This window comes from Hylobates moloch, unplaced genomic scaffold (assembly GCF_009828535.3).
Source record: "Hylobates moloch isolate HMO894 unplaced genomic scaffold, HMol_V3 SCAFFOLD_8, whole genome shotgun sequence".
Classification (NCBI taxonomy): domain Eukaryota; kingdom Metazoa; phylum Chordata; class Mammalia; order Primates; family Hylobatidae; genus Hylobates; species Hylobates moloch.
In genome coordinates, this window is record NW_026652283.1 from 77,498,900 (window position 1) to 77,510,343 (window position 11,444).

Here is an 11,444-nt window from a genome sequence, read left to right on the forward strand (position 1 = left end):
CTTGTCTGAAATACCTAGGGTAATTTCTGTTTTGCTGACTGGTTGTTAACTGACGTATACGCTACAGTCCACTCTCTACACAGTGGCTGAAGTGGATCCCTCTAAAAACAAAGCAGATGGGGGCATGACCCAGCTCTCATCCCTCCAAGAGCTTCCCGTCGTCAGAATAGATCAGAATAGAATCTCAGCTCCTCTGGAACTAAAAAACAAAGGCAGATAAAAGGAAGCTAGGCCCTTTTATCTGCCTTTTCCGCCCCTTTCTGAGCTCACCCTCCTCTTTGCCCACAGTATTTCTAGCCACAGCAGTCTGCTTGCTGTTCCTTCCACCTGTCAAGCCAGTTTCTTTGCATTTGCTGTTTCCATTGCAAGAACACCCTTGCTGCAGATCTGTCCATGGCTTGCTCCCTCACATGATTCAGGTCTCTGCTCGAGAGGGACCTTCAGTGACCATCTTTTTTTTTTTTTTTTGAGACGGAGCCTCGCCCTGTCTCCCAGGCTGGAGTGCAGTGGCACATCTCGGCTCACTGCAAGCTCCGCCTCCCAGGTTCACGCCACTCTCCTGCCTCAGCCTCCCGCATAGCTGGGACTACAGGCACCCACTACCACGCCCGGCTAATTTTTTGTATTTTTTTTAGTAGAAACTGGGTTTCACTGTGTTAGCCAGGATGGTCTCGATCTCCTGACCTCATGATCCACCCGCCTCAGCCTCCCAAAGTGCTGGGATTACAGGCGTGAGCCACCGTGCTGGCCTTCTTTGTTTTTTTTTTTTAAGATGGGGTCTCGCTCTGTCGCCCAGGCTGGAGTGCAGTGGCACGATCTCAGCTCACTGCAAGCTCCACCTCTCGGGTTCACGCCATTCTCCTGCCTCAGCGTCCTGAGTAGTTGGCACTACAGGCGCCCGCCACCACGCACGGCTAATTTTTTTTTTTTTTTTGTATTTTTAGCAGAGACAGGGTTTCATCGTGTTAGCCAGGATGGTCTCGATCTCCTGACGTCGTGATCTGCCCGCCTCGGCCTCCCAAAGTGCTGGGATTACAGGTGTGAGCCACTGCGCCCAGCTTGCGACCATCTTTTCTAAAATTGTTCCACCTTCCCATCACTCAAATCCTTTTATACTGCTTTATTTTTCTTCCTGGCACTTTCCCTACCTGCTATGGTATTTCATATTTATGCATACATTTGCTTAGAGCCTGCTTTACTAGAATGTAAGCTCCATGACAGCAGGGACCTCATCTGAGCCTCACTTGTGCCTGTGGCCCTAGCACCCCTCACAGACACATGGTCAGCATCGCTGCGGATCTAGATGGTGAAGACAGGACATGCACCTCCTGGTTTAACTAATTTTGTGCTGGAATTCAAAGGGCTCCAGTGCAGCTCTCCATTATTCAGATGAGAAAAGTAGAGTGGAGAAATGGATCCCAGGTCACACAGCTGAGTTTTGCTTCCTAGAGCTCTGTCCACACAGCTGTCCCTTCCTGTCCTTGGCTACAACTTGAACTTGGGCATTTGCCTCTAGGAGGTGAAGCTGGATTTTTGAAGTTTTTGTCCTTACCCAGGCAGCCCTGTAGGCCCAGGGCAGCCCCTGAGTTACCAGGGCCTGGAGAGAGCTCGGTGGGGCCAAGTGGGAACAGCAAATGAGAAAATAGGGAACGCGATAAGGAGGGGTGGGGATTGTGGTGGGTTGCAGAGTTCGTGCTCCCTTCAACATCATTAATATAAATAAAAAATTAAAACACTTCCTTAGCATGTGTATGTGTGTATGTGTATTGCAAAATTTGCAAAAAACAAAACAAAATTAAAAAAAAAACACAGGAAGGATATGCCAGAAACTAATGAAACTGGCTCCCTCCGGCAGGTGAGTAGGAATGGAGTGAGGGGGATAGAAGGACTCTTCTGAGCACAGCTTGCAGAGAGTGAACGTTTTGGAACTATGTTAATGTTCTACGTACTGAAAACAATAAAGTAACAAAGGAGAATGTAGACAGAAATGACTGAGCCTACCTGTATTTCAGACGAATAACATAACCACATTGAAGAGAAAGAACCAATCCAAGTAACATCTGAACCTGTATTCAAACTGTTACTTTGACCATGGACCCTCAGTCTAACGAGACAAAAAAAAAAAATACTGAGTAAGATCAGATACATCTTGAGCTCTATTTAGAATGTTTGTTTTTCACAGGGTATGGGTATGGAAATTCTGAAACTCCTTTTTGTGTAGGATTGAGCAAATACGTAGATATATTGATGTTGATAGAAACCCAGGTTCTTACTGTTTGAGAATCGAGGAAATAGGGAATTGGGGAAGAATGGAAGAACTCTGTGGTGTTTGATTGGAACTGGAGAAATAGATATAGAGAGATGTGTTTGTTATTTATTCACACATACATATTCCCTCTCCCCCCACTTTTTTTTTCCTTTTTAATTTTTTTAGAGACAGGGTCTCAGTCTGTCATCCAGGCTGGAATGTAGTGTTGCAATCATAACTCACTGCAGCCTTGAACTCTTGGGCTCAAGAGATCCTCCGGCTTTGGCCTCCCAAAGTGCTGGGATTACAGGCGAGAGCCCCTGCGCCCAGCCACATATACACATTCCTTAGCTCTCTTTGCTGAAAGGACTTAAAAGCAATGACACCTCAGTACCAAGGAGCACACCTATTGCCCAGATCTTGGATTCTAAACATTTCCTGCTCCAGGGAACCAGGGCTCCTTGGAGAAATGGCTGATTCCCGGTTTGTACGAGATGAACCTGGAACATCTTGTGATGCCAGAGAGAAAGGATGTGCTCAAAAAATGATCGGGACACAGAAGGGACTTTCTGCTGGCCAAATCTGGGACAATTTGAGGATCAAAATAACTAAGGACAGTAAGGGATTATAACTCACTGAATAGAATAAAAATCCATGAGTCTACACTGATAATAAAGACAAACTAATACAGATAAAAGAAATGATGGAGTTAGATAACTACCATTTGCAACCATCTTAGCAAAAATTGATTCAGGTAGTTGATTTCAGTTAAGTTATCATCGACGGATAAAGCTAGTGAGTGAAAGGTGATGAGGAAAGGGACATTTACACCTAATAATATTTCCCCACAGATTATTGATTAATTACAAAGGGGAGAAATGGTAGCTTCACCGTGGAGAAACATGGTGGACATCACCTTAATGGATGATTAAAGTTAATTAACATCACCAAGAATGGGCCATGCCCCTACAGATGGAATTCCCTAAGGGCATATCATTTATGTCACATTCCTGCCTATGCAATACCTAAATCTAATCATGGCAAAGCATCAGAGAAACCTAAACTGAGAGACATTCTATAAAACAACTAGCCTGTATTCTCAAGAGTGTCAAGAATGTCAAAGTTATAAAAGAAAAAAAGGCTGAGGAGTGTTTTCAGATTAAAGGAGACTAAAGAGACACAACAACTAAATGCAATGTGCAACCCTAGCCTGGATGTTGGCCTGCTCCAGCAATGGCACCCCTTGTCTGTGGATAGGATGACCTGCCTGGTGATCACTGGCATTCCTGCCTGAACAGCCTCCTTTCATGATTGCAGAACTGTGCCCCTCTGACATATGCTCAACTTGTTTGTAACATTTAGATTAAGACACAAAGGAGGCTGGGTGCAGTGGCTCATGCCTGTAATCCCAGCACTTTGGGAGGCAGAGGCAGGAGGATCACCTGAGCCCTGGAATTTGAGACCAAACTGGGCAACATGGCAAAACTCCGTCTCTACAAAAAAAACACAAAAATTAGCCAGGTGTGGTGCCATGTACCTGTAGTCCCAGCTACTCTGGAGGCTGATGTGGGAGGATCACCTGAGCCTGGGAAGGCTGAGGCTGCAGTGAGCAGTGGTTGCACCCCTCCACTCTAGCCTGGGTGACAGGGTGAGACCCTGCCTCAAAAAAAAAAGAAAGACACAAAGGGATGTTTGGTGCCAAGACATGAGGAATGCTTGATTCACCTGGCAATGTCTGGGATAAAGGACAGAATCACCAGGTGGGTCCCCAGGTGACAAATAGTTCTGAGTAGAGAGTGGAGGTCCCCCTTGAAGTCTCAATTAGAGGAAGCAGGTTGTTGCAGTGATGGACCATGGGGGGCAAGGAGTATGTGCATGATCCACATCAACCCATGTGAGCGCTCGCTCCCTGGAGTGTGGCTGGAGGCCCAGGCCCAGCACAGTTGTGGCACAGACAGGCAGAGGCTGGGGCAAGAGAATACTACGTTTAGTAAAGCTGCTTGCGCATGCCTGCAGTTTAGCCTACCTTGGTGACCACATGGCTCTGACATGCAGTCCAGGCCAGGATGGACGGCCTGGGTGGATGTGGGATCCCAGCCACTCTCAGCTGTGCCCCTTGAGTAGCCTGCTGCATCTGTGTCCCTGTAATACGCCCCTACCACACCCATCACTTTAGGAGGCAAGCCTCTGGGGCCACAGACACATCAAGGCTAACAGGGATTGGAGGGGAGGGGGAACGATGCCTGGGACACAGGGGAGCCTGGCAAGAAGGGGTGATATGGATCCAGAAACCCCACTACTGGGTATACATCAAAGGGAAATGAAATCAGTATGTTCAAGAGATGTCTGCTGTCCCAGTTCACTGCAGCACCGTTCACAATAGCCAAGATACAGAAGCACCTTGGTGTTCACTGATAGATGAACGGATAGAGGAAATGTGGTGCATATACATAACAGAGTACCATTCAGCCTTAAAAAAGGAGGAAATCTTGTCATTTATGAAAACATGGGTGAACCCGGTGCACATTATGCTGAGTGAAATAAGCCAGGCACAGAAAGACAAACACTGCATGATCTCACTTACATGTGGAACCTATAAAAGCTGCCCTTATACAAGTAAAGAGTCAAATGCTGGTTACCATGGGCTGGGAGGAGAGGGACTGGGCAGATGTGGGTCAAAGAATACAAAATTTCAGTTAGGAGGCATACGTTCAGGGATCTTGTACAGCATGGTGACTATAGTTAACAACAACGTATTGTATTCTTGAAAAAAAGGAGTGATATAGGGGTACCAGAGATGGGCAGGATGATTGAAGATCATAGTCCAGCCTTGCAGGACCCTGGGGGACAGGGCGGGCACTCAGAGGTGGACCTCCAGCAGGTAGCGCAGGCGACACTGGCTCTCCTGGTAGATGAGGTACTCGCTCTGGGAGAATGTGGAGCTGCTGAACTCTGGGCAGGGCACAGGCTGGCCCTGAGGCACCACCACTTGCTGGCCATCCAGCTCCAACTCAGTGTCTTGGGTCGGATCTGCAGGGCACAGCAAGGGCCAGGGTGGCCCAGGGGTCACTGGTCCCTGGCCTTACGACTAAGTCCTGCGCCCTACGCTCTCCACGTCTGTCACAGGGCACGCCTGCTTATTTCCACCTTGCCCACCTCCAAACTACTGCAGGGGCTGGGGCTTCTGCCTGGGGTGTCTCCCCCGACTTCTCTCTGGGGAACTCGTACTCATCCTTCAATGCTCAGTCAACGACTCCTCTTTTTGAAGCCCTCCGGGATGCCCAGGAATGATTTGTTGAACCAGTGGATGTTTGTCAAATGACAAACTGAGTGACTACAGGGAAGCTTCTTTGTGTCCCTCTTCACAGCCCCCTCCCTGAAAATGTCCCAGCCCCTATCTCGGCCCCACCTCTCTCCTTGGGCTGTACAGCTTCTGAGCACTCACCAGGCTCAGTGTGGCCTCGGGCAATGACACTGTCGAAGCCGGGAGGTGGGCTCTTCAAGCTGGGGTTGTCCGTGTTGATATGGTGCTCTCTGCCCAGGGCCACCTCACCCAGGAACATGTAGCCGACATGGTGGGCCCCACACTTCATGCCAGTAACTGCAGGACATAGGGAGGCACCGGTGGGCAGCTCAGCCTGCCTCCTGCTGACCTGTGGGGCCCCTCTCTGCTGCGATGTTATCCCTTCTGGCTTTGCTGCTCCAGCAAGAAAAGGCTCACTCTCCTCCAGCCGTCACTCCCTCCTTGTCCCGGCCTGCTCCCTCCCACCTCACTGTGCTCCCTATGGCCAGGCCTCTGCACCCTCTGCTGTCCTCACCAAGGTCAGCAATGGCCTCCCAGAGACCAAACCCGGGGCAGGGGCTTTTCTCCCTGGCCTGCTCTGCTGACTTTGCTCCTGACATCATGAGCCCCTACTTGGGACTTCCTCACGCTGGCTCTCCTAAGCCCTCCACCCCACCACTCTTTCCTAAGCTCCTCTGCCCTCCTGGTGGACCCCTTGCTCTTGGCGACCTCAGGCATCCTAGAACTTCAGCCCCATCTGTTCTGGGATGAATCCATGGTCCTTGCTCTCTTGGCCAGCTGGGTGGTGGCCTCCAATGATGGGGACAGCCTGGGCTGAGGAGCTGGTCTGGGGGGGTCATTTTGGTGAGGACACTCCTGGCCAGAAACTCAGAAGTCACTGGAGACAGCCTTGACCCTTTCCCACACACTCCCCATCCCACCTCCTACATGCCCCTCTCATGGGCTCCCTCCCCTGCACTTCCCAGCTCTTGGGCCAGGCACCCATCACATCCAGCCTGGATGAGAGCATGGCCTCTCTGCAGCCTCTGGCTGCTGCCCCCCTCTCCACAGCTGTAGCCACTGGGATCCTCCTACAGACAAGTCCAGCTGGGCTAACCATCACTCTCCGGATAAAGCCTCCGTGATCGTTCTGGGCCCCTAACCCACCCTGCCCCCACTAGGCATTGCTCTGAGCTCCGGTATCAGGAAGTGTTTGGAAGCCCTGAGCTGCCACATCCTCACATCCTCCCAGCTTCTCTGCCCATTCCCTTGCCTTGACGTGTCCTCTATTTTATTTTTATTTTTTCAGATGGAGTCTGGCTCTGGCACACAGGCTGGAGTGTGATCATAGCTCATGGCAGCCTTAAACTTGTGGGCTCAAGTGCTCCTCCTGCCTCAGCCTCCTGAGTAGATGGAACTACAGGTGCGTGCCACCACAACTGGCTCAAAGCCTCTGCTTTTACCCCCTCCCAGGTCTGGTTGGTGCACCCATCCTTTCTGTATTGCCTCCCCCAGGAAGCCATCCCTGACCATCAGACACTTCGTCTAAGACCCCTGCCACCAAAGCCCAGGACAACCCACTGAGCTCTGTAGTCATTAACCATTAAAGGATTCCTCTCTTGGATTCACCATGAATTTCCAGTGGCCAAGGACTGGGCCCAATCCACCTCAGTGCCAACCCTCCCAGGGCTTGGCCCAGAGGGGCACCTCACCATATCCAGCTGACTTGCTGTTCTCTGAGGCAAAGTAGATGCCCTTGCCAACACGCCCACCAGAATGTGGCATGATGCGGAGCCCACTAGTGAGGATGGCGGCCACCACGGCCACGTTGGTGCCGTGCCACAGCAGCTTCCGATTACCCAGTTTGGAGTGGACCTGGAATCTGTCTTCCTGAGTGGAGAGGAAGTGAGAAATGGGAGTGATGCCACCCGAGCACTCAGGCGCCTTGCCCTGCTGCTCGTGACTGAGGCCTAGCTTCCCTCTGCTTACTCACACGCACTCATGGCCGGCAGAAACTGACCAGAGTTGCTAAACAATTTGCTAAGGGGCAGATTAGCCAAGGACATCTTCCTAAGGCACAGTGGTGATGGGGGAGAGGTGGGGGAACCTCCCTCACCTCCCCTTCTCGGTTTACTTTCCAGATGTGTTGAAGAGTAGGGCACCTGTGGTTGCTGCCAGTCTGTTCTAAGTAGGTCTGTATCACCTGTAGGGAGAGCAGAAGCTGGTTGCCAGGGTGGGAGGCTCAGGAGCTAATCCCCCGTTTTTCTTCCCCCAGTCCCAAGCCCTCCTCAGGCCCTGGAGACACAGGAAGAGAAGGCTGAGGGCGAGTATTCCTCTGGGCACCTCCAGGGCAGGTGGGCAGAGGGACAGTGCCCACTGATAGCCTGGCCCCTCTATGGGGCCCAACTCACCTTGTACTCAGGTGCTCCAGAGTCTAGCAGCTGCAGCTGGCACTTGAGAAGCTGGTAGTCTCGGTCCAGGGGGTGTGGCACCTCCTCCACCATCTTCTCCTGCTCAGAGGCTGCCTGCAGGGCCTGGGCCAGCTCGATGTCTGCCAGCACCTAGGATGATGGGCCCTGGCAGCTTGTCTTCCCACTTGACCTCTGGCCTCCCCTCTCCTCTCTCACGTGACTGGTACTGCAGCCACCCCACCTGTGTGTCCCGCCTGTCCCTCCCCACCCTATCTGTCTGCCTAGCTTTCCCCACCTGTCTGTCAACCTGCCCAGGCAGTGCATCCCTCTGGGCCTTCTTGGCCACCTGCCCCTCATCTCGCTCGCCTAGGCTGTCTGTTCAGTGCCCCACTGCCTGCCCGCACCCCTGCCAGCCCTCACCAGCAGCATGTCCTTCTTGGCCTGCAAAAGCTCAGGGGAATTGATGGGCGGGGGCCGGCTGCGGCCGAAGTTGTGCGGGATGACAGTGTAAAAGTGGGAGGACAGCTCCTCCAGGCTTTGGCCACCGTCCATGGGGCCTTTCAGGGCCTCCTCCAGCACCTCCAAGGCCTCGAAGCCCCGTGCAATCTGTTGCTTGCTCAGCTTTCCCAGGGGCATCTTCTTCACATCTAGGGGGACAGCGGAGTGGGGAGACTCAGCCCCACAGCCCTGCCACCCTGAGGCCCTGCCACCTGCCTGCCCCTCACCCCTCACCCAGGTCCATGAGGGCCATGGTGTTCTTGAACATCTCCTTGCTGAAGATGTTAGTGACGAGCTTCTGCGTGGCTGGGTCCAGGGAGCAGGGCTGCACCCGCCTAGCCACAGTCCTCACTGGGCCTCCGTCCACCTGAAGATAGAGGGCACATGTGGGCAGGAGCAGCTGGGCAGGGCGCGACACCAGACAGAGACCGGCCAGCCTGAGGCCAGAGGGGAGTTCTGTGGCTGAGGCTGTGCAGCTGGGCAGTGGCAGAGCCCAACCAGCGGGAACTCTCCAACGAGTCCCCTCCCTCAGCCCAGGGCCCGCCCACCTTCCTTGGCCATCTCACCTTCACCACAGCTTCCTGGGCCTCATCCTCTCCCTGTACTTCGATAAGTGTGTACTTGCCCGGGTGAGCCACAAAGCGGTCCCGCTCCGCCCAGTTGTTCTTGGTCTTTTCCCGAAATTTCTTCTCAAAGTCCTTCTTTGCATCTTCTAGCCTTGTGAAGTGGTTGATCTTCGACTGGCCGACCTCTCCCTGCAACTGACAGCCTTCAGGGTTATGCCCACCATCAACATTTGCTGGCCTGTGTGTCGGGCCAGGCCCTGTGCTGAGCGCCCCGGGACAGTTGGGGGTGCGCCCCCAGTCAGTAGCTGTGGTCTTTTGGGGACCCTGGGGAGTATGTGCAGAGCAGGCGGGGCACTCACCACACGGCCCCAGCGGTTCCAGCAGGTGAAGCGGTCGCCGTCTTGGAGCAGCTGGATGATGTAGAACTTGTTGTTGTTGTTCCCGATGTTGGTCTGGTTCAGGGTGCAGTCGTAGTCCTCACACACCTGGGCCAGAGGGGAGGTGGGGGGCAGGCTGGCTGGGGTCAGATGAGGTGCCTGGCTGCACACTGAGAGGGCTCTGATGGGGACAGGAGTCTGACGGCAGTGGGAGTCAGAGGGACCCTGTCTTGGAAGCTTGGGCGGTCACTGCTTTTCCCTAGGGGATGTGGTGTGAGAGGACATGGCTAAACCCTGACATGGGGTGTGGGGGGTTCTGGGGGGACACAGCTGGGCCCTGGATGGGGGAATCTGGGAGGGACATGGCTCTGCCCTGAAGGGACATGGACGAGCGCCCAGGAGACTGATATAGTCACAGCCTTTCCCTAAGTGCGGTGGGAGGAGGCCTGCATGGGGTCTGAAGGGCAGATGTGACCCGCCTGGACCTGATGGGACACAGCCCTGATGTCTGGGGTCAGGAGAACATGGCCTTGCTCTGGCGCTTACCTGGGGGCCTTGGGCTCCAAAACCAGAACTGAGCCCTAAGGGGGTGGCCTGGGTGTGTTTGTGCTTATCAGTGGGCAGGCTCTGGGCCTGACTGGGGACTGCAGCTCACCTGGGTCCCGGGGTTGCTGCTGAGTGGACATGTTGGATCCATGCGGATTATGCGCTTCTCTGCCGGTATGGCCTTGAGGGCCTCAGCGGTGGAGCGGAAGGGGTCCTCCTCCCTTCCTGCCTGCCGGCCCTTCTTCTTCTCAGGGCCCTCAGTCTGTACCGAGGGTTTCCGCTTTGGAGCCATGGCTGTCCTGGGGCACAGAGAGGCCCTTAGGCCTCCATGGTCTCCTCATCCCCAACGACCCACTCTCACTCCCCACCCCTGCCCTGGGCCAGCACAGCATCAACTTGCCCCACCCCGGGCTGGCCCTTCGGTGGCCTCCCACTGCATCCTGTGTCCACCCTGACGGCATTCCCAGCCCCAGACCACACCCGGCTCTTTGTCACTCAGAAACACCCCTTTCCCCAGTCCCAAGTGCAAGGTTAGGACTCTGTCAAGTCTGCCCACTCTGGTCAACAGGGTCTCCCTGGCTCCCTATCCTCTCCAGCTCACATGTGTGTCCTGAGGGGTAGGGAAAGTGAAAGAAGGATCTCTCTCTTCCACTTCGGGGCTCCTCCCCCTGTGTCAGCTAGTTCAGCCCTGGCATGGTTGCCGGGCTGAGTCACCGAGCTATGGGGGAGGGTGGGCAGAGGCTCCTGGGGGCAGGATTCTTGGGGCCAGATTTATCCTCCCAGAGCTTAGAACCCAGTGCTTTAGAAGCCCTTCCCAATGGATTCAAGAGTTCTGAGGAGCCAGAACTCCAGATCAGTGGCCTTGAACTGACAGAGGGCAAAGGCCAGTCCCACCAGGCCTTGCCCTGCCCTGCCGTGGGCAGGACCATAGGACACTCACCCAAGAAAAGCAGGGACATGAGAGAGGTCTTGGCTGCCAACTGGCCTGGTTGTGTGCGCCTCCCAGGGCAGTCCCAGGTCTAGCAACTCTCCATAAGCCTCAGGCGTGAATTAGGGAGAGAATTCCCAACAATCGCCAGAGGCCGGGGATGAGCTTGTGTGGGGGATTAGACATTGGCTATTTGGCCACCAGTGGGGTGAAGCAGAGGCTGGGGCAGGCCGAGTCAGGCGACCAGTCCCACGGACGGGTGGACACTCGATCTGGCATATCCAAGGCCGGGACAGTCGCGTCCGTAGCGCTGCTCATGTGGCCAGGGCCTGCAGCACGCATCTGCCGGTCGCCCGGTGACCTTGGGCCCGGATACAGACACAGCCTCCCTCTGCCCGGGGCTGCTTGGATCCGCGTTGGGTCTAGCGCCGGGCTGCCCAAGGAGGGGAGGAGTCACGCTCCAGAACGCGAAAGGGCGCCGCGTCTCTGGCGCCCCCCAGCGTCCAAGGGGCGCAAACACAGAGAAGGCTCTTGCTCCGACTTCGAAGTCGGCCAGCAGCAGAGCGCAAGCGCCACAGCTTCAGGCC

The 11,444-nt window shown here is 54.3% G+C and overlaps 1 protein-coding gene across 3 annotated transcripts in view; it reads right to left on the reverse strand.

The window, feature by feature from the left end:
• Positions 1–4,719: 4,719 nt before the first annotated feature.
• PARP3 (poly(ADP-ribose) polymerase family member 3) overlaps positions 4,720–11,444 on the reverse strand; it is a 44,701-nt gene continuing 37,976 nt past the window's right edge. The window contains exons 1-12 of one of the 3 annotated variants that reach the window (XM_032161395.2): positions 10,870–11,201; positions 10,531–10,647; positions 10,039–10,228; positions 9,366–9,491; positions 9,007–9,195; positions 8,675–8,807; positions 8,363–8,589; positions 7,943–8,092; positions 7,648–7,734; positions 7,244–7,421; positions 5,694–5,849; positions 4,736–5,278 (exon numbers count right to left, since the gene is read on the reverse strand). In XM_032161395.2, coding sequence (XP_032017286.1) covers positions 5,109–5,278; positions 5,694–5,849; positions 7,244–7,421; positions 7,648–7,734; positions 7,943–8,092; positions 8,363–8,589; positions 8,675–8,807; positions 9,007–9,195; positions 9,366–9,491; positions 10,039–10,228; positions 10,531–10,532 — 1,608 coding nt within the window. In that variant the 5' untranslated portion in view covers positions 10,533–10,647; positions 10,870–11,201 and the 3' untranslated portion in view covers positions 4,736–5,108. Of the gene's footprint in view, positions 5,279–5,693; positions 5,850–7,243; positions 7,422–7,647; positions 7,735–7,942; positions 8,093–8,362; positions 8,590–8,674; positions 8,808–9,006; positions 9,196–9,365; positions 9,492–10,038; positions 10,229–10,530; positions 10,648–10,869; positions 11,216–11,444 lie in introns of those variants that run through there. The other 2 variants (XM_032161394.2, XM_058443110.1) reach the window with 2 other exon arrangements.